The 23,253-nt window shown below is 33.5% G+C and overlaps 1 protein-coding gene across 2 annotated transcripts in view; it reads left to right on the plus strand.

Moving 5' to 3' along the window:
• GRIK2 (glutamate ionotropic receptor kainate type subunit 2) overlaps positions 1–23,253 on the plus strand; it is a gene marked incomplete at both ends in the record, with an annotated part of 636,473 nt that overhangs the window by 530,229 nt on the left and 82,991 nt on the right. For both annotated transcript variants that reach the window (XM_082668692.1, XM_082668693.1), the window contains one exon: positions 114–331. In XM_082668692.1, coding sequence (XP_082524818.1) covers positions 114–331 — 218 coding nt within the window. The remainder of the gene's footprint in view (positions 1–113; positions 332–23,253) is intronic.

The raw sequence follows: 23,253 nt of genomic DNA on the forward strand, positions 1-23,253 counted from the left end.
TGATTTAAGCTTTTATTACACAGTGATTCCATTCTGCCACTATGACCAAAAGTACCTGACTGCTGATCAAATTCTCTGTATTCGTTTCACCTTTTCCCCCCAATCTCTGTTAGGTTCTGAGCTCATGCCCAAAGCGCTCTCCACCAGGATAGTGGGAGGCATTTGGTGGTTTTTCACACTTATCATCATTTCTTCGTATACTGCTAACTTAGCAGCCTTTCTGACAGTGGAGCGCATGGAATCCCCTATTGACTCTGCTGATGATTTAGCTAAGCAAACCAAGATAGAGTATGGAACGGTAGAGGATGGTGCAACCATGACTTTTTTCAAGGTAAGTCCTACTGGTTATCCAAAATTTATGTATTAACATGATAGAATGCCAACAACCCTTTTTCTATTAATGAATTTAAGAGTATAGCAACATTGTTATTTGTGCAGAACAATCAATAGCATATTCCTCAGGTGGTGGAGAGGTATACAACTAAATATACGACCATCAAGGCAAAACATTTTTATACTTGCAAATGACAAGGAGTTGTTGCTTTATAAGTATTCCATTTTTGTTTGGAGGAGAATCTGTAAAAAAGTAAAATTATTTTTCCCCAACAAGGTTTTATCTTTGAATGTAAATAAATAAATAAATATATTTACTGAAAATTGAATAGCAGAGTCGAGTCAGACTCTACAAGGCGTGGGTATTCCAGAAGAACAGAATGATTACATGTAAGAATGTTTTCCATACAGACATTTCTTTCTGTTATGATGAGACAAGGTCAACTTGTTCAGAGCCTATAGAAAAAGAAGGAAAATAAGGACTGGTAGAAACAAGCAGAAACAGTTCCTATTCTCTGGACATTCATCCATCTAATATTCTGGAAGGCACAGAATCTCAAAATGGGCTACCCCATTGAACTTGCAATGGTTTGCAGTGGGACAGCCTGTGGAACATTTAAATGGAAAGTGTGCTTGCACCAAGTTCCAAGCATATAGAGTATCTTGCCCTCCTCTTTATTATTCAGATCTTCTCCTTGCTTCTGCTGATCTCACTGGGCCGGAGTAGACCCAATGAGGAGATTCCATTTTAGGGAATCAGTATCACTTCATAATTTCTTTTCTATTTTACTAAGTATTTTTATGTTGTTTGTAGTTTGAGCAAATTTTTAAGCCTTGGTATTTTCCTTCACTGTTCACAGGAATGCAGTTGGCAGTTCAAGTGGGTAGTAGAAGTGGTAGATGTTTTTTCTTTTAAAAAAATAACCGACTCAAGTTATAAAACAAATTCTTTCAACATTCAGTAAGTGCCTACTGAGTACCAGAAATTGTACTACACGTTGGGTATGCTAGAGCAAATAACGTCTAATTCTCACTTTTAAGAAGGTTATAGTTTAATTGGAGACAGGGAAGACTAGATCTAGGATCATATAACTGTGTTTTACTTAACTTTGCCAAATAATTATGCAACTTTCTTTGTAAAAATTCTTACCAAATTAAATCGGCTTCTTTTAGGGTTCTGGAGGACACCAAATACCCAAAGAATGAGATAGATTGATTGTTTTAGTCAAATCTGTATAATTCTTAAAATTTAATTACTTTCAGAGAGAATATTTTTTATGCCTAGGTTAAAGATTGGATGCATATTTTTTATTCAATTGGAAAATTATCATCTAATCAAATTTATTGAATAATCAAATATGAACAAAGCATTATGATCAGTATGGTGCTATTTGTCTATATTAATTGCAATTGATCAATTTTCCCCAATTGAATATTTAATATTAATAGATTGTTTTTCTCATAAAACACTTTTTTTTAAATAAAAAAGAAACCAGCTGTTGAAAATTCTAAGTGTACATCATCGGTGTCTTTAACTTTGCTCGGAGTGAATATGTAATGCATTTAAATTATTACAATATTCAAGGGAATTTTGAAGTTGACTTTGTACAGTAATACATAGAAAATACTAATGCAAGTGATTTGATACCAGAAGTAATTATTTCTGTTTCACAAATACTTCAGAGTTTAAATTTTACTTTTATTTTCTAGAAGGCTCAAATATCTTAAGTTTCAAAGTTCTTATATACTATGAGCAAGGTATACCTCTGGAAAATCAGCGTTTAAAATTTTTCTCCTTTTCCCCGTCTTTAAGCTTATTTTCTCCCTTCTTTGTCTTTCTTGTCTTTCAAACTTCTGTTTTGCTAATTTATTTCTTGTTTAGTTCAGTTGCTCTCTTGCAGTGTCATTTTGCCTAACTTCACTCTGCTGCTCACTTTTCTTCTTACTCTCATCTCTTTTTTTTCTTTCTCATACACACGGATGCCTCTAGCACCCAGAGAAAAGTGACATGAAACAACTTTTTGTTTCCAACAGCACAGACTTTCTTTCTGTAAAATTGAAACCTTTGGGAATGTACAATTGTCACAATAAAAACCACACAGTGATAATCACTAAGTTGACAATTATGTTGATAACTTTATCACATGCTGAATTCTTACTGTTGAAATTTGAAAAAGCATTAGAATTTAAAAGGATACAGTAAATGTTGATTTTCTTTAGTTATTTTAGTGTAGCCCTAAATGATACTAATTTCAACCTCATATTTTGGCTTGTTAAACTATCTACTTATACCAGCCATTGGTATGAAATTAAAAAAAAAAATTCCCTAGCAATCTGTAATTGAAGGAATTGCATGGTCATTTTGAAATTCTACAATGAATCCAAGACTATTGTGTATAGTCGATTTACATCTGACACCATTCTTTTATTTCTTAATTAACAGCAATGCATACAAACACTCTAGGAAGCACCCTTAAGGCATTGATTTCTAAAGGAATTTCCATCCTGTTTTTACTAATTGAACAAGACTCTGCTGTTAACTCATTATTCTGAAACAGCTCAGTTCCAGAAAATTATTTTAAAGAATGTTAAAGTTGTGTTACTACAAGCAAGAGCTGGCTCAAGATACCTGGCTTTAAAGGGGGTGAGTCTTCAGTATTGCAAAACACAGAGTTACACCGCCATTCCACAACATTGAATAATTCCTCTTCCAAAGAACACACTTGACTTTGTTCATTGACCTTACATGTATACTGTCTTCAAGAAGAGTTCATTCTTCTTTTCTTCTGTATCCATTACACTCCACACAAATTCTCTCCAGGGATAAATGTAAAGCCATGACTGGCAAAATAACTCAAAATCGAGCAGCTGGTGCTTCTTCAGTGTTATCCCATGTAAATCAATAGAAAGCTATGTGACATCACCAATATGTTCTTAATTATATTTAGATAATAAAATGGTTGAGGGCCCAAGGATTTTATTGGAAAACAATAAAGTAGGGTCAAAACGTTCTCAGAATCTGGGAACTTGGTGCAGCAGAACTGAAATCTCACCCCAGGGCTGAACACTCTATAAATGTCACCAAGCAACAGCACATGCTTTCTCCTTGAAGTATAACTTCAGCTATAGCTATATAAAAACTATATAGCTCAGCTATAGCCTGTAGGTGTTACGGTCTCTTTTGAGAATGCCTGTATTTTCAAAGTAAGTCATATGTTTTACAAAATGATGCTGAAATCACCTTGTTTCTATGCAACTTATGACTCAGGTTTTTCAATTTCTACAAATTCTCTCTCTGGGTTTGGTCTGCCTGAAATCTCTGGCTTTGCCACATATGCTAATATAGTCTGTCTTTCCAAAAGGTATCAAAGGAAATGCATATCCTCTTTCATGGTTATTAAAAAAGATTTCTGCCACATGTTAAAAAGACATTAAATGGTATCAGATACCTAATGTGAATCACTTAATACTTCTGAACACATAGTCTACAATTTAGAATAGTTGCTAAGAGGGAAAGAAACTGTGGAATTAGAGAAACCTGAGCTTAATTTCAGACTCCACCACCTATTGGCTGTATTTAGATGAGACACTGCCCCTTGTAAACCTCTGACTCCTCATCTCTAAATTAGAATGACTAACAGAATCATTCTCACAATTTTTTTTAATCTTAAATGAAAGCTCTACATGACATGCTAAGTGCCTAATAAAAGCTTGATAGACATTATAAATTACCATTACTAGAATACATGGCTAATTTTTAAAATTCAGAATTTAGAATGATTTTAAACATAGTCAAGTAAAGTATGTTTCTATGACCCACAACTAGATAATTTTAAAATAGATTTTAAAAGATCACACCATGTTTATCTTATTTAAATTGCTTCATTCTTCTCATTATTGTCATGAAGAAGGAACAATTTGATAAGTGAAATTTTTAAAAAATCTGAGGGGGCAGTTTTCAGAAGCTATTTTCTAGGCTGTGTATTGTGATATAGTATATTGAGATACAATTCACAATTCTTTTGGGAATTTATGCCACATCACAGGTAAAGGGAACTTTAAAAATTATTTAATATGAAAAAATGTTCTTTCTTAATTTTAACTTTTTTTTGTAATCTAATAAGTAGGATGTCTTATTTCGTCCAGTTTCATCATGCATCGTATGCTCTCAATTATATGATATGAATGTTCAGTCTTAAGAATACATTTTTATTCAATAAATATTTACTTATCTCTTATGTGGAAGGGATTGCATTAAACCTTAGACAAATATTGTGCATCTCCCAGCACCACCCAACACTTGTCTACCTCCTATATATCTTTCTATTTCCTTTACCACCATCCTGGTTCAGAACAGTGTCATCTTTGTCCAGGGTTTTGCAACATTTCTCTTTCCCAATTTTTTTCCCTATTGTTCTCTACATTCTACAAGGTGACTTAACACCCTCCAAAATCACCCTGCTTCTTTGCTTTAGGATAAGAACCTAGCTCCTTATCAGGTTTACAAGGCACGTCATGGTCTGGCTTCTTTTTATTTTTTAGCCAGCTGCTCTCACACTCTAAACTTCAGCCAAACTGGTTAGTCCGTGTCATATGATGACTACATGATACATCTCCTTCTGTTATGCTTTTCTGCCCTTATCTACCAACCTAATTGGTTATATTTTCTTTATTCCTTGGATCCAAATTCAATTAATTCAGGCAAATTTTCTTGATCCTTTCCCCCACCCAAATCGACCCTGTCTGGGTAAGGTACTCCTTTTTTAAATTCTCTGAGCATTTATACCTCAGTTATTAAATGATCACCCCAAATTGTATTCCATTAATTCTTCTGTTTCCATACTACACTGCATAGCACGGGGACATGAATTGAATCTGTATCATTTACACTTGGATCTCCAGTTCCCAGCACAGACTTTGCATGTGTTTTGGGCTCTATTAGTTAACAGTTGCCACAATAATGTTGCTTAACGAATGACCAAAAACTCTTAGTGGCATGTAACATAAACCTTCATTGAGCTTATAAGTCAGCTGTCCTACTCCTAGAAATTTGGAGACCCAGAGGCTTTTCTATTAATACCTTTGGAACAGACTCTATTTCTGCTAAGCTTTTTTGGCCTTTAAATATATCCAGTTGAGTCCATTTATAATCTAAAAACCACACCCACAGTTCATATTAAAATGTGCCTCTCTCTAGACTTAATCATTGCTACTTTGGGCTAGAAGCTTTTTCATCCACAGGTGAAAATCTACAAGGCATTTCCTTAACTTTTTCGGAGGTTTTAACAAAGCACCTCAAGGCAACATGCTTAATTTGATTTTTAATTAAGGCCTGGAGCCATGTTGAAACAATTTTGAGAACTTTTACTGGCTGGAGACACTGAAGATCGCAAACAATTTTATGACCCAACCGTACAAATTCTAGCTCCTTCATATCACCTCTAAATTCTGTTTGAAAACTGCCCAGTTCTTTATAAAATTATTTCCCCCTCCTCCTCTTTGTTGTTCTTCTTATTGTTAATAGTCTATCTCTTCCTTGTACTACCTTATCCTATGTAGCTAAATTTACCAGCTGGTACTTTGAATATTATGTCAATTTGTCTGAATATTTCTTTGTCCAAGTCCAGAAGATTATTAGTATGTTTTCTATCTTATAAGTTACTATAAAGCACACTATAAAAATATTATTTCCCCCTAAGTTTACAGATTCCCATTTTCCCAACCTCCCCTAATGATTTCATTGTCATCTGTTATCAATGTTTCATAGTTAGGTTTCCTTTAAGGTGGCAACTCACTTTTTAAAAAATCAAATTCTGTACAGTTATCTATTGGCGCAATGAATATCACATTCATTGATGGAACATCTGTGACAGATGTTTTAGGTAGAATGTGTGTTTACTTTCAAAATTTCTCTGCTCTGTAGAGAGCTAAAAAGTTTTCTTCAAAATACGTAGCCCTCTATGGCATTTCCGTTTTAACTTTGGGTTAAAAAGTCAATTTATTCAGAAGTGTATGAAGTTTACAGTGTTAGGAACGCAAGCAAGTGGATTAATCCATGGCGGGGCGGCGGGCGGGGGGGGGACGGTAGTTTTATTTCTTGTTACTTAGCAACAAAGAGGGTTTTATTTTGTTTTGTTTTTGTTTATGCATAGTTTCCCTCTTTAGAAGAACACAGTACATTGTAAATGCCATCTCATTAATCTTCACAGCAACCCCTAAGGAAGGTAGGAAGCAATTATCATTATGCTCATTTAACAGATGAGGAAACTGGGCCATGGAGAGGTTAAGTGACTTATTAATTATGAAAGCAATAGCCAAGGGACTCATAGTATCAACAATAAAAGTAATAGCCAAAGACATCATGGCATATCCATCATTACTCAGAAGAGCTAAGTGCATTAGTCATTTTGGCTCACCTACATGACCTCAACTGCTTGATCATATTAAGGTTTTAAAACATTTGCCTTAAGCCATTGGGGCAGATACAACTATAACACGTTCTTTATAGTCTGCTACTTATTCTGAGCTTATCAGTTCAATGGTCTTCTAAAATTAAATTATGCTGGGGTGACAGTATAGGTTTGTAAGCCTGAATTGCTGGTATGGCATGCCTGTAATGATTTTTTGAAAGCTTGAGTGAATTTTGCTTCTTAAATGCCAAAAGAACATAAGTAATTTTTGAGTCAAGGGATAGAATGTAAAATGTTGGGAGTTTATTGCATGCACTTAATAAATGGATTTAGAAACACCATTCATTAGATATTTTTTAATTTCTGCAAAACATAATTTCTGTTATTTTTATTTAGAACAGTGGTGATAATTCAATTATAATATATTTACTATAAAGAGATTTATACATTAGAAAAGTAAAATATCAACATGGCATCTGTAGTTACTTTTCAGATTGAAAAGTGTTTTCTGAAATAAATGTTTATTTCCTCTTCTTATATTGATGGTAGAATACTTGGGAATTTCCATTTTGCGTATTCAGGAAATTGACCTACAATAGTTTTTGAAGATGGGAAAGATATTTGAAGTTAGTTTTGAATTTATTTTATTTATTTTTATTGTGATGTAATCAACATACAGCATTTTGTAACTTTAAGATGTACAGTGTTTTGAGAAATTTATATATTGCAATATGATTACCAGTCTAGCATTAGCCAATGCCTCCATGACATTAAAATTATCATTTCTTTTTTGTGGTTAGAACAATTAAGATCTTGCTTCTTAGCAACTTGGAAGTTTATAACACAGTATTGTTGACTATAATCACTATTCTGCACAGTAGATCTCCAGGACTTATTCTTTTTTTTTTTTGCGGTACGCGGGCCTCTCACTGTTGTGGCCTCTCCCGTTGCGGAGCACAGGCTCCGGACGCGCAGGCTCAGCGACCATGGCTCACGGGCCCAGCCGCTCCGCGGCATGTGGGATCTTCCTGGACCGGGGCACGAACCCCTGTCCCCTGCATCGGCAGGCGGACTCTCAACCACTGAGCCACTAGGGAAGCCCCAGGACTTATTCTTTAAAAGACTTTTATATTTTATATAACAAATTCCTCGTTAAGTATGGTCATTGCAAAGAAAAAGTTCAGTAATTATTTGCACATTGATAGAAATCAAATATGTCTTTTATTGTGTACCAGATTTACTACTTTATATATTCTAATCATTTTCCACCATTATTCAGAAGGGATTCTTTGACAATATAATAATTAGAAAATTCACTATGGTACTTTAGTAGGATAGTAAGTACAGGGATTATTTCTTAAATACTTGCTCATGTAAGAGTTGCCCTGTTTATTTAGGTGTTACTAACCAGCCACATAGCTTTGTTTTTAGGTAATTTTATTTACCTGGAGTCAGTTTATGCTTAGTAATGACAACCCCCTTTTCTCCTCAATAAGTTAGAAACAAAGGGTCTCAAATGTTAGCTTTATGTCTCACATGGGGGATATTGTCCCTGTGCCGAGAAGGTAATTTAAAACTCAAATATTAACATAAGCATAGATATATTACCATCAAAGTTTTGTGATTAAAATTTTTGGTTTGTTGATAGAAAAACAAATCCCTATGCATGCATCATAAATTCTATACCAGAGCCCAGTAACACTAGTCATACTGACTACTTTCTCAGAATCCCCAGTTAAAGCACTACTTTAACTCATAGGGCTAGTTTTTTATCTACCGAAGTCCTAGGAAATATGGCAATCAGTAGAACTAGATAGCATGTACATCATATGGAAATACGGTCTTGTCTGTGATTGACAGTATACCACTCTGATGAATAAGAGAATATTCTTGATTTTCATATCAGTTTTCCTTTCTCAGCGGATGGAGTCATTATTTTGTCCTATTTGGATAGATCATCCACTAAGTTTCAGACATCTTTAAAATATCCATTTGTTTAAATCAGTAGTCTCAACCTGTCTGCAGAGTAGAACATTAGAAGCACTTGGGGAGCTTTTAAAGAATACCGAGCCCCACACCCCTCTCCAAGTCAAGTAATTAAAACTCTCTTGAGGTAGGATCCTGGCCATCTGAGTTTTTTGTAACCTCCTCTGGTGATTCTAATGTGCAGAGAGAGTTAATTTAATTTGAAATTTAAATAACCCCTTCTTTACTGGCAATAATAGTTAATAACTGATTGCATCTACTTCCATTTCTTTCATATTAGGGTGGGCATTCATCTCTTCTGAAACCCAGACCCCAGAAAATATTAGAGGCATGAAATGATAACTCTGCTGACCACATTCTTACTTCTTTTGAATAATTTACCTGAATTGCGTTTAAAGCCTTTTTCAACAGATTTGCTGAGAATAAATAATCTAATTACATCTTCACTTTTGATAACATTCCTGGAGGCCCCCAATAGGAATGCGTAAGAATTGTCTTGTAGCAGTATGAAGAAGGTTAGAGCTTTCTCCGAAAAGTATGGTGGGGTAAATCCTGATTTTTGCCTGTGTCTCTAAAAAGGTGAGAAAATATATGTTCTATGGGACTTGAGCAGTGAATATATTCACCTTTCCTTTATAAACTTTTATTGCAGTTTCTTCTATCATGGGGGGCGCACAGAGGGGAAATTAAAGAAGAGACCCATAAAGGGGCATATTAGAGTATTGGAAGGATTGTACATGAGACTTTTGTGTTTTCCTAAGCAGGAGGAGATTAAGAAGAGGTGAAGTACTTCACACTATAGGTAAATATTAAGTTAGGTTCTTTGAAGTAGTTTGAGATTTGGGCTTAGGTAGTTTTCTTGCCTGAGTTTATTGTTCGATCCTGTAATATTTAGTGAACTACTGTCACTCCTTTCCTTGTTGTAGAAAAAAGAATGTACCTATATTAATGGATGGGGCTAACTTATTACATAATTCTAATTGAAGTCTTCCTTTGTGTCACTTGATAATTCTTCAATATCCCCCTGCAGATCTAAACTGAAACAACATGTTCCTCAAACATGACATTCTGCTCTATCTTGGGGGATGGAAAAACAAGATGTATTTAGGCTTCCAGGCCAAAATCTGTTCTAGTAACTTGCTTGCAAGTTACTAACCTGGGTAATAACTCCATGGTTATTTAGAATAAATAGAGACTTCATTTTGAATTTTTTGTTTACTTCATGTATTCAAGTTTGTGGATAATTTACTTTTTAAATTTTTCTACATACTTAAATGAGTGAAAAAAAAGCTTTATGTGATTGAACACCAGTGTATTTGAGCAATTGGTTCAGATTAATGATTAATATTATTACTGAAATTTTTATCTCTTCACGTTGATGTGTTCTTCCTCAGACACTTTTTCTAGAAATCTAAAAAACAACTCACCAAAGATTTTTGTAGCCATATCATTTCTCTAACTCTCCCAAATTATTTTTTTTTTCTATGAATGGTGTCAAGATATTGGTGTGGGTAATGGATTATTGTTAATATTAGGTTAAATGATAATATTTTGTTTAATATTATAATCTGGTATTTTTGAAGTGTTTTTGTATTCTTTTCAGTGCCTCTTACGGCTTTGATATTAATTAGTCAAGTTTGAAATATTTAAACCACTTCCTTATGATGCATTTAATTTATTGGCAGAGTAAGGGGGTGATTTTTACCCAAAGAGGTTTTCTCCCTCCCCCATCCTCCACTAACACACAATTTATTGTATGTGAGGCCTGATCCTATGTTTATTACAGGGATTTGCATAAGGCCTACAGAAAACCAACACCATTTTACTATGTTCCCATTGCAAGAAATAAAATGGTGCCTTTGAGGAAAGCTGCTTCATCAGACACTAGTTTAGCATGCCAAATTACAGCTATCAATGGTGAAACAGCAGATGTGAAGGCTAGTTAGCATCAGAGCATATGAGTCAAAGACTTTCCTATGGGAAAGAAAGTGCTCCATTACACTTTATCTATACTAAGAACATTGGTTCTATCAAGCTGTCTGAAAATTAGAATATGATGGGTTTTATCACCCTAGCTCTGCCAGAGTGAATTCAATAGTTAAAAAGTAAGGAATAACACCATTCTGGGAATTGTAAGTGATTAGAGTTTCAATGTATTTAAACTCGGAAGGAGTAACAACTTTTATCTTAGCTTGTCTGAAATATCACAGGGACAAAAGTTTAATCCCTCTCTAATTGTTACATTTTCAATATGTACCAGTGAAGCTTTGGGGAACTTGAAAGGAAGAAGTCATGTGTTTGACTGAAGTGTAAAGTCTGAGAAAAGATGTTTTAATTCCCTTGGAAAGCAAGTGTGTGAGCTGCTGTTATTCCAGGATACACTGTGGTTCTCTCTCTCCTTTGCCCTCCTTCTTCTGCTCTGTGCAGGGACCACTCTTACTGTTTGTCAAGTCAGGATGGCAGCTCAAACACTGCATCACACCTCATCAATCTTAGGAGAGAGGGCCCCACAGGGAGGGAGAAAACTTGAAAGTCAGTTAATGTAGTGATGTTGAGCTGTCATGTCAAATGCTGGATAATGAATAATATTGTCACTGTAAGAGTTCATAGCCACTGGTTAGGCAAAAATTCGAAGGAAATTCAAGAAGCGCATATTTTTGGATACATAAAAATAGGCTGAGATAAATATTATCAAAAAACTGGCATGTTTTATTTCTTAAAAGATAATGAAAATGAAAAATTCATTTCTTTTCCATAAATAGCTGAATAAAAGCATGATTTGGTGTTTCTAAATCAAATATACAAACAAAAAATCCAGACTCTGTTTTGTAAATTTTTTGAGATTATATTTACTGGCATTGTGGCTAAGAGCTATTAATCATGCTTACTGTTTTTTGTGGTCTTTTTTTTAAGGGGGGCATCTAACTTTAGAATATCAAAAACGACATAGTATTCTTATTCCTCTAGATTGTACATTAATTACAGAGTGAAAACACTGAAACTTCTACTAAATCCAGAATGTCCTTGGCAGTTAATGTTCTTGATTTTGCATGCACTGTGATGTCTCTTTGGAGGGAAGCTATTCTTTCTTTGCAAATGGAATTTACACTAATTAGCATCTTTGGTCAGCTGAAGTTTCTTTTGTTCATTTGTCTTCTTATTTCTTTCCAGAAGTCCAAATAGCGGTAATATCACTTTGTTCTTTGATATTAAGAGCTGATTTAAGACATCACATGGTAGTTTAGTTGGTCCTTTCATTTCATCATAAAGCAAAATTAAGTTCACTATTACTTACTGCTGCTGCCATCTTTGATACTTAGATTTTTATTTAAAGACAACACAGAACTGTTATTCCCCTTTGGAAGCAAACAATATATAAGATCATGAGCCCTTCTGACGCTCAATGATTTGATACTCAATCATCATGCATATTCACAAGTAGTAAACAATTTATAACTCATTCCTAGTTTTTTATATCCTTCCTCCTAACCTCACACAGATTGGGAAAAGAACAAAATAAACTTTAGAGTTTGTTAATAGGTATTGATAACTGCAAGCTGACTATAACGGATTCCTAAAAATATTGCTTTTAAAATATGACTAGATTAAACATTATTGCTAAATGTCTTACAGGGATCAGATTCTAAAGTAACTCAAATTTTTCTTTTTGCTGTAATATTAGTGACCCTGGCAGTGTCTACGATTGTTTAAATGTCTAACGCATACTGGTGAGCACTTTCATTGACCTCCAGTATGCAGAGAAATTCTTCAATAGTAATAAATAAAGAACATTTAGAATGAGTGAATGTGTGTGTATGTGCAAACATGTGCTTGAATGAGTGTGTTCTGTAAGAATAAGACATGCCATCTTAATTGGAGTTAAATTATGGATGATTACATAATTTATTTGTCTTATACCCAGTTTCCATATGAAATCTGTTTTAGTAGAATAGTACAGTGTTGGCAATAAATTGTACTTTTATCTTTCCCGACAGCATTTGAATAATACTTTTGATTGTTATTAGCCTATTGTATACACCATAGCATTAGTGGAGTACAGTGAAAATATTTGATTATCTTTAAAAGTAGGTGTTTCATTTATTAAATATTGTAATTACAGCTAATTAGAGGCTACACCATAAATTAGTTTGCTTTGTAGGTCCCCTGACTGTTTTCAGAACACTATGAGTTTATGCTTCACTTTAATTTATTACAAAAACAATTAAATAAAGACCAAAGAATCAGAAAGAAGCATTAATAATGGATATAAAGAATTGTTGAGTCACTGCAATGCATTTTAACATAATGAGTAAGTGCATAGCCTAGCTTGTGTCATGAAATCCTACATCTGTCTCTCACTAGGGATTTATTTAACCTCTCCAGGCTTCTGTGTTCTTATAGGTAAGAAAGTATAGATAAACTGGGGATATAAGTTTGTGTCGTATAGATCGTTTACATAAAACACTAAACATGTGATAAACTCCCAGTACGTACTTACTGCGATTCTTATTGTAAGGTTTAATAGTTGAATTGTTAAACTCTGTAGCAGATGAAACCATTTCCCCCAATATAAATGCTTGTGTTCCTGGAAGTACATCCAGTTTACCTATGGTTAATGTTAAGATCTGACACTCAATTGCATTTTTGTTTAATTAATAATTTGATCTTGATTGTAGATTACTTTAAAATAATTATATTTAAAGATAATATTCTGGATTACACTTTTATACAGCTAAAAAAATAAAATGCATCATGAATCCAGTTCCATCCATACCTTATACATAGTTTTTTAATTAATGATCTTTTTATTAATAGTTTAATTAATGGTCTTTTTTTATTAACATGTGAGATTTGTTTTGACAAACAATTCATATTCAGAATTAATGCTTAAATAGAAGAAAAACTCCCGTTTTTAATTGTTCTTCCTCTCCATGAATATTAACCATTGTAATTCTAAGCAAATTTCTTTTTCTCTTATAAAAATAATGCATACGACTCATGAGAATTTTAGGAAAAGAAGGGGAAAATGTCCCAAGTCCAACCTCCAAAGACAGTTCTTAGTACCTTGTCACAATAACCTCCAGCATTTTTTCTATAGATATATAATATTTTGATCTCATTGGTTTTCCTCTTATTTCAATTTTAAAGACTTTTAGCCCTAATACAGCTACACAAATTCTTCTGTTTTCACTGAGCACAAGTAATGATGTTCTTTTCAGGAATATGCTTTAAAGATTCAGCAGAATAGCTTATAAGAATGTTCTTACGATACTTTCAGAAATAATTTTTTCTTGAGACAGAGCTTAAAACAAATAGCCTTTTGCTAATTTCCAAACGCATTCCATTTAATCATTGCAAAATTTCGAAGTATGTTCATATATAAACTCATATATACAGCAGAGAAATCACTTGTAACTTAAATACCTAAGCAATTGGGATATTCATTTTTAATATTCACTTGATTAAAATATCAAAAATTCAATGCTTGCAAATATTAAATTTAATAAATATTTTAAAACAAACCTTAAATTAACATCAGTAGAGAGATGATATTAAAAGTTATCTGTTTAGACTTCCTAATATAATCTTGTCTTCAAATAAAAGAGGAAAAAAATCATGTAATAGAAATATATAGAAATAGTCATTACCCTTTTTTGGTTAAACTATATTAATAAACATTTAGAGGAATGATCCTAGAAACATTTTTCTTTGTCTATTAGCTACAGTTTATCCAGCCTTCACATTTCTATGAATGAGAAAGATCACTTGCATGTCTGTGCTTCTCTCACAAAGAGTTAACATTGAATGCATTTGGGTTGGACTTCAGTTGCCCAGTTATACTAGGCTGCTCAGGGTATACTAGCAGCAGGGAACCCCAGCCTGACCCAACAAATAAACAGAACTTACCTGGGTGAATTAGGAATCCATTTTATCAAAAGGGAAGGAGCTGACGACATAGATAGCCATGACTAAGATATGAACATAGTTAAAACAGCCATATTTAAGTCTACCTGGAATACTATAACCCTTAGGAAGATGTTTCATAAAGGACCTCATAAGGAGCAAATTTGATGGTGACAGTTATTATGATGACGTTGAAGGTGTTGATATCCATGACATAGATCTTCTTGTAATCCAGGGAAAGCACTAGAGCTATTTATGTCTGTGAGGAAAAAAAAAAAAGAAGTGAATTTTTTAAAAAAACAGCAAAATTCCTTCTCAAGAAGCCAAATAAAGTAGCATTAAGAAAAGGGTAATCCTCCAAAGTCAGAAAGACTTTTTCTGCATTTGAAGGTGCCTGAGAACTAATATTGTGCAAACAGAAATCTTGAGATCACTATATGTAGCCTTTGTCTTAGTGAAGCAGCTAGCGAGTAAGCATCAAGCCTACCAGGCTTCATTTTCAGAGCTGCTCTTTGGGGTCGAACCATTGCAAGTTGTTGCTTCCATTTTTTTTTTTTACACTGTTGCTGTAATGTATATAATTCTTAGAGTAAAATTCTTATGGCTAGAAGAACAAAATGGTATTTTGAAAGTAAAAATGGTAGCTAACGATTTCTTATATATATTTTTTTGCATTGTCAGTAGATATACAATAGCTACCTTATCCATCCTAACTCAGCCTTATTTCAGTTTTGTTTCTTTCCAAATCTCAGGCCTAGTGTATTGTCAGTGCTATTCCTTGAAAGTAAGGATACAGTGATTTGCTATTAGTCGTCATCAGAGAAATGAGCATTTTACCTTTGCTCCTTTCTTTGAATTTGGGAACACTTTTGACAGTATCAGTAGTTTGCTACAAAACTCTTCAAAGGAATTTTGCTACTTCAGGCTAAGTTATAGGACTGGATTTTTGTTTTGTTATGGCTTTTAATAAAATATGCAGGGCTATTGAAACCTGAAATGTGGCTAGTGCAACTAAGGAATAAAATTTTAAATTTTATTTAATTTTAATTAATTTAATTAAAAAATTGAAACTGAGGCCATAGAAGACATTTTCCCATTAAATACAACATTGTATTTTTTTTAAAACTTTACATCATGTATGATGTTGTACTGTAGAGCATGTGATGTAGCACTTGTGTCATTTTTAGTATTACACATAAACACAGCAGTGATATAGTCAGTGGCAATGGAGTGATTCAATTCAAATGATTTCTTCTGTGTACTGATGTAACACTATAATGCAGTTGTTTGAATATTTTATGCAGATGGCATAAGTTACAATGACTTATGTAATCCATCTGGTATTCAAATTGAAATATATACTATTAGTTTAAACAAAAAATAATAATTTTTTTTTTTTAGTTTGAAGAATACATATGGATAGATTTTCAAAGTTAAAATGAAGGTGTACTATTGAAGCAGATATGAGTAGAAATGAAGAAACTAGTACTAAAGTAAAGAACAAGAGTCTAGATGAAGATAGGATACCGATTTCACCATAAATGGCATTTACAACTTGCTAAGGCAGAGCAAAGTGGAAAAGCTGCTTGTTTGTTGTATAAAAGATTTTTAATAATAATAAAATGTTCATTATCAAACGGCATTCTCAGAAAATGCATAATGAATTTGATAAGCAGTTTCCTCTTAACAGTAACAAGATAATCAACGAAATTAGTTGCCTGAAATCAGAGTCAAATGTTCAAAAAATGTTTTAATGAGTTTTAGCAGGAGCTGAGCTTTTATACCTTTGGACTGCTATTAAACAACTTGGATTCTGAACAGAGAAAAACATTTTTTAGATGGGAAGATGGTAAAAGGTATTATTATTTCAATTATGGAAATTTTAGAAAATTATGAAGAAAAGATTAAAATAAATATTTTACAATAAACCACACTCATCCCCCACCCTATCCCCCTTAATCCTTGGCAACCACTAAGCTTTTCTCCATTTCTGTAATTTTACTTCAAGAATGTTATATAAATAGACTCATCTAGTATGTAACCTTTGGGATTTGCTTTTCTCACTTAGCGTAGTTCTCTGAAGCTTCCTCCAGGTTATTATGTACACCAATAATTTGTTCCTCTTTATTGCTGAGTAATTTTCCATGGTGTGGTTGTACCACAGTTTGTTTAACCATTCACTGATTAAAGTCCATCTGGGCTGTTTCCAGGTTTTGGCTATTATGAGCAAAGCTTCTGTGAGCATCTGTTTACAGGTATTGTGTGAACATAATCTTTCTTTCCTGTGGAATCAGTGCCCAAGAGTGCAATTGCTGAGTTGTGTTGTAGATGGCAAGTTTAGTTTAGTTTTTTTTTTTTTAATAAAAGCTGTATTAAAATATAATGTATATACCATACAATTCACCTATTTAACATGTACCATTCAATAGTTTTTAGTATATTCATGGAGTTGCACAATCATCAGCACAATCAATTTAAAATACTTTCTGCATCCCAGAAAGAAACCTTATATTCATTAACAGTCACTCCCATCTACTGCAATCCTCCACACACACTTCTCCCACTGGCCAACCCTAGTCAACCACTAATTTACTTTCTGTATAGATTTTTCTATTCTGAACAGTTTCTATAAGTGGAATCATACAACACGTGGTCTTTAACTGGCTCCTTTTACTTAGCATAATGTTTTCAATATTCATCTATATTGTAGTATGTCAAAACTTCATTCCACTTTATTCCTTTATGCTTTCATTACAGAATAACACTCCATTGCTTAGATATATCACATTTTATCCATTCATCACAGAATGGGTATTTGGATTAGTTACACTTTTGGGATATGATAAATATGGTTGCTATGAATATTCATGTTCAAGTTTTTGAGTGGACATATGTTTTTATATTTCTTGGGTACATGCCTAGAAGTAGAATTGCTGGGTCATATGTTAATTCTGTTTTTAACTGAGGAATTCCTAGACAGATTTCCAAATGGCTGCACAGTTTTACATTACCACCAACACTGTATAGAGGATTCCAGTGTCTTCACATCTTCATGGACATGTTATTATCTTTTTGATTATAGCCATTCTTTTGAGAATGAAGTGGTGTCTCAGTGTGGTTCTGATTTGCATTTTCCTGATGGCTAATGATATTGAGCATCTCTTATGTGCTCACTGGCCATTTATATATCTTTGGAGAAATGTCTGTTCAGATCCTTTGCTCATTTTAATATTGGGTTATTTTTCTTATTACTGCTGAGCTTTAAGAGTTCTTTACATTTTCTAGATACAAATCCCTCATCAGAAATATGACTTGCAAATATTTTTTCTCATCTTTGGGTTGTCTTTTTACTTTCTCGATTGTGTTCATTGCACAAAGTTTTAAATTTTGATGAAATCTAATTTATATATTTTTTCTTTGCCTTTTTGTGATTTGGGTATTATATTTAGGAAGACTTTTTCTAACTTAAGGTCCTAAAGATTTATTACTACAGTTGGCTCACCATATCCCCAGGTTCTACATCCTTGGATATGGAGAACTGACTGTACTACACCATTTTATGTAAGGGCCTTGAGCATATACAGATTTTTGATATCTGCAGGGTGTTCCTGGTGTCCCAAAGGACACCAAGGAATAACTGTATATTTTCTTCTGAGGGTTTAATAATTTTAGCTCTTACATTTAGGTTTATGAGTCATTTTGAATGAATTATTGTATATGATGTGAGGAACACATATACAATAGGTGTATTGTATACAGTAGGTGAGAAACACCTTCACTCCTTTGCATACTGATATCCAGGTGTCTTAGCATCATTTGTTGGAAAGTTTATTCTTTCCCTATTGAATTGTTTTGCTACTCTTGTGAAAAACCAAATGACCATAAATATAAGACTTTATTTCTGGAATCTCAATTCTATTCCATTGGTCTATGTCCTTATCTAAATACCACACAATCTTGAATACTGTAGTAAGTTTTGAAATTAGAAAGTGTGAATCCATCAACTTTTTCCTTTTTCAAGATTATTTTGACTATTCTGGGCCATATGAATTTTAGGATCACTGGTCAATTTCCACAAAAAGCCAGGTGGGGTATTAATAGGGATTGAGCTGAATTTGTATATCTATTTAAGAAATACTATTATCTTAATAATATTGTCTTTTGGTCAGTGAACATGGGATGCCTTTCCATTTACTTAGGTCTTTAATGTTTTTCAACAGTGTTTTGTGATGTTATTATACAAATCTTATGCTTCTTTTAAAAATGTATTTCTCTCTATTTTATTCTTTTTAATGGTATTAGAAATAGACTAGCTTTTATAATTCTATTTTCTTAATTTTTCCTTGCTAGAATATAGAAATATAATTGATTTTTATATATTTATCTTATATACTGCAACTTTCATAGACTCATTTATTAGTTATAAGAGTGTTTTAGCAGACCTCTTTGGATTTTCTATATGTAAGATCTTGTCATCAACAGAGAGATATAGTTTTAATTTTTTCTTTTCATTCTGGATGCCTTTTATTTCTTTAATTAATTAATTTGCTTTATTGCCATGGCAATACATGAAATTTCAATATAATGTTAAATAGAAGTGGCAAGAGCATATCTTTTTGTTTTGTTCCTTATCTTAGGGGAAAAGCATTCAGTCTTTCACTACTATGATATTAGGTGTGGCTTCTTTATAGGTGTCCTAAATCAGGATGAGGACATTCTAATGCTTTAATTTTATATGTCAATTGGACTAGGACACTGAGTGCCCAGATATCTGGTGAAATATTATTCTGGGTGTGTTTGTGAGGATGTTTCTGGAAGAGATTAGCATTTGAATTGGGGCACTGAGTGAAGCAAATTGCCCTCCCCGGTGTGGGTGGACATAATCCAATCTGTTCAGGGCCCAACGAGAGCAAAAAGACAGAGGAAAGTTGGATACTCTCTCTGCCTGACTACTTGAACTGAGACTTTGGTCTTCTCCTGCCCTCAAATTGAGATTTACACCATCGGCTCCCCAGGTTCTCAGACCTTCAGACTCAGACTGAATCACACCACTGGCTGTCCTGCATCTTTAGCTTGCAGATGGCAGGTCATGGTACTTCTCAGCCTCCATGATAGTGTGTGCCAATTCTCTCTCTATATATATACACACATATGTATGGGTACACATATATTATATATATGTAATATATAATATATATCCTACTGGTTTTCTTTTTCTGGAGAACACTGACTAAAACACATTCCCTTCTCTCCCTAATATTTTGAAAGTTTTTATTATGAAGTGGTGTTGGATTTGTCAGATGCATTTTCTGAGTCTAGTGAGATGCTCATGTGTTTTTTTTCTTTTATTCTATGGATAAGGTGTACTACATTAATTGGTTTTAGCATTTTAAAATGACCATGTACTCCTGGAATAAATGAGAGAGAGAGTGGAGGAATTAGGAACAAGATCATAAAGAAGTAATGCCCAAATAGATTTTGACAGAATGGAATAGGGATTTGACAAGGCTGAAGGAAATTCGTGAAAGAAGATAAGCCCATTAATAAACCTATTCTATTTTATTTACTATTTTTTATCCTCTTACAAGATATTTTGAGGACCTGGTTATTGTGGTTATCTGGTAATCCAGAGCATGTCATAGAACCAATGGCACATTTACGTGCTCAAGAAATTGGAAATGCATAAATGAGTCCATGGACAAGAGAATGGGATAGATGATTTATAACTAATATTAAAATGAGTCAGGTGAGTAAGTGAAATAGTAAAATCATTGAAAAGCTTAATTCAGTACCTAGTCTTTTTTTTTTTTTGGCTGCGTTGGGTCTTCGTTGCTGCACAGGGGCTTTCTCTAGTTAAGATGAGCCGGGGCTACTCTTTGTTGCGGTGCACGGGCTTCTCATTGAGGTGGCGGTGGCTTCTCTTGTTGCATAGCATGAGCTCTAGGTGTGCAGCCTTCATTAGTTGCAGCACGTGGGCTCAGTAGTTGTGGTGTGCAGGCTTCAGTAGTTGTGGCTCATGGGCTTAGCTGCTCTGCCGCATGTGGGACCTTCCCGGACCAGGCATAGAACCCGTGTCCCTTGCATTGGCAGGTGGATTCTTAACCACTGTGCAGGGAAGTCCCAGTACCTAATCTTTTGAATAAATCTTTTGCTCCATGGGTTGATTTGCATATTTATAAAAAATACATTACAGTACTGGGTCAATATTCTAATAGAATATTAAACTTCTTTTATTCTTTGCCCACTTATATAACAAGGGATGTGACAACTTCTGCTGGTATGAGTTCCACTGTGTATATTAGATATTTTTTGAGGAAGGAAGGTGAGGTTGTGGATTGAGGAAGGAGACTTCTAGATGTAGAGAAAATCACACTGTTATTATTAAAATATGTATTGTCTTGACAGAAAATAAAGTTATAATTAACATATATACAAGATAAACTATAGGATAAATCAAGAAAGTTAAATAATTCTACCTTTTTTAAAAAAATGAAAATGTGCACAATCTTCATGGGAACATGACATTTAAGCTTAGTCTTAACAGATGGGCAAGATTTGGAAATTTGGAGATGAGGGCGATGCTGTTCCCAGAATGGGATAAGAAGACCAATAGGGTATATACAGTCAAGAGTGATTGTTTGCTTTGATAAGGATTGAGTTTGGGAAGAATAGTGAGAATTACAGATAGGTGGCTTTAGGAAAAAGGAGTGATTTTTCAAGCTTCTTAAAGCTGTGAAACCTTTTCTTTAAGAGGTGTCTATACATAAAACTCCTAAAAGCACAGCAGTTTGGGTTGCAGCAGGGGAGAAGGACTAGTACTTGACAGGCCCATCTCCTCTCCACTTGCTCTCAGCTGTGGTCAAAGATGATGCTAGAATGAAGTTCTCAGCCCAGGTATCCCTTAAAATCACTAACAAAATCTCTAAGAGTAAAGCCAAAACAGTTTTTTATTTGTTCATTTTTTAATCTGCCAGTGATTCTGAAGAACATACAAAGATTGAAAGCTATTGTCATAGGGTATAGTGAAGCACTGTTGAAAAATGACTCTTTTATGTCATCAGTCTTTAAATTTGGGTAAGTTTATACCTGGGGGTACATAGACACTTTCTCAAATATTGGGGGTGCTAAAGAAAAATTTTTAAGTTAAAAACGTGATTCTTATGAGAATATAAATGAACATGTATCAAAGATTTTATTGTTAAGACTCGTTCAAAGGAGAATTTGAAGCAATTGGGAGTACAAACATGAATTTGCTAATAGATGTGAAATTTCTTATAGTTTAATAAAATATGTGTGGAGTTACCTATTCTATAGGTTGTAAATCAATTTTATCTCTAACATATACAAATGGACAAGAATTGTTTGCATCACTATCAGTTTTCTACAAAATAACATCTACCCCTACAGGGTTGTTAATAATTAGTGTAAAGTCTTGGTGTGTGTGTTGTTTGAAAAATGCCATTGGAATTTTGATAGGGATTTGCATTGTATCTGTAGATCTGTGGCATGGACATTTTAACAACACTGATTCTTCCAATCCATGAGCATGAATATTTTCCCAATTATTTGTATATTCTTCAGTTTCTTTCGTTAATGTCTTGTAGTTTTCAATCTACACGTCTTTGCCCCATTGATTAATTTATTCTTAGGTATTTTTGATGAAATTATAAATGGAATTATTATTTTCTTTATTTTTCTTTCTGATAGTTCATTATTAGTGTACAGAAACACAACAGACTTTTGTGTATTCATTTTGTACCCTGCAACTTTACTGATGTTTATTTGTTCTGTCAGTTTTTTTTATGGAGTCTTTAGGGTTTTCTACTTATAATATCATGTTATCTGCAAATAGTGACAGTTTTACTTCTTCCTTTTCAATTTAAATGCCTTTTATTTCTTGTTCTTACCTAATCTCCCTGATTAGGACTTCCAATACTATGACCCTTTTAATTGTTGAAATCACTTTGCTAATATTTTGTTGAAGATGTTTACATCTTCATTCATCAGGAATATTGGGCTGTAGTTTTCCTTTCTTGTAGTGTTCTTGTCTGGTCTTGATATCAGGGTAATGCTAGCCTCATAAAATGAGTTTAGAAGTGTTCCCTCCTCTTCCATTTTTTGGAAGAGATTGAGGAGGATTAGTGTATCCAATCTTCTCTTGAGCAAGAGAAGAAGAAAGAAACAGAGGAACTACAAAAGCAGCCAGTAAACAATGAACAAAATGGCAATAAGTACATACCTATTAATAATTACTTAAAATGTCTCTTGGAGGCAGAAGAAAGCTGGAGTGGCTACATTTATATCAGAGAAAATAATGCTTAGTTAATATTATATGTATTCAATGTTTCACTATTTTATCTTAGAAATAAATTATTTATTCAATAATTATCTATTAACTAACTCAGTTTAATATTAATCTAAGGTTTAAGTTACCTAAATATCTTGGAAATTTTGTTTGACACACTACAGAACACAATTATTATTTATATAAAAATTTGAGAGAATCATGATTCAATTTATTTTAAAAATTATATCTTTTCATAATATTAAAATTTATATAGGAGTAAATTTAGTTTATTTGATTAGTAAACTGGTATAATAACAATAAATTCAGACTAAA

The sequence above is a fragment of the Grampus griseus genome (assembly GCF_964374135.1).
Source record: "Grampus griseus genome assembly, chromosome: 13".
NCBI lineage: Eukaryota > Metazoa > Chordata > Mammalia > Artiodactyla > Delphinidae > Grampus > Grampus griseus.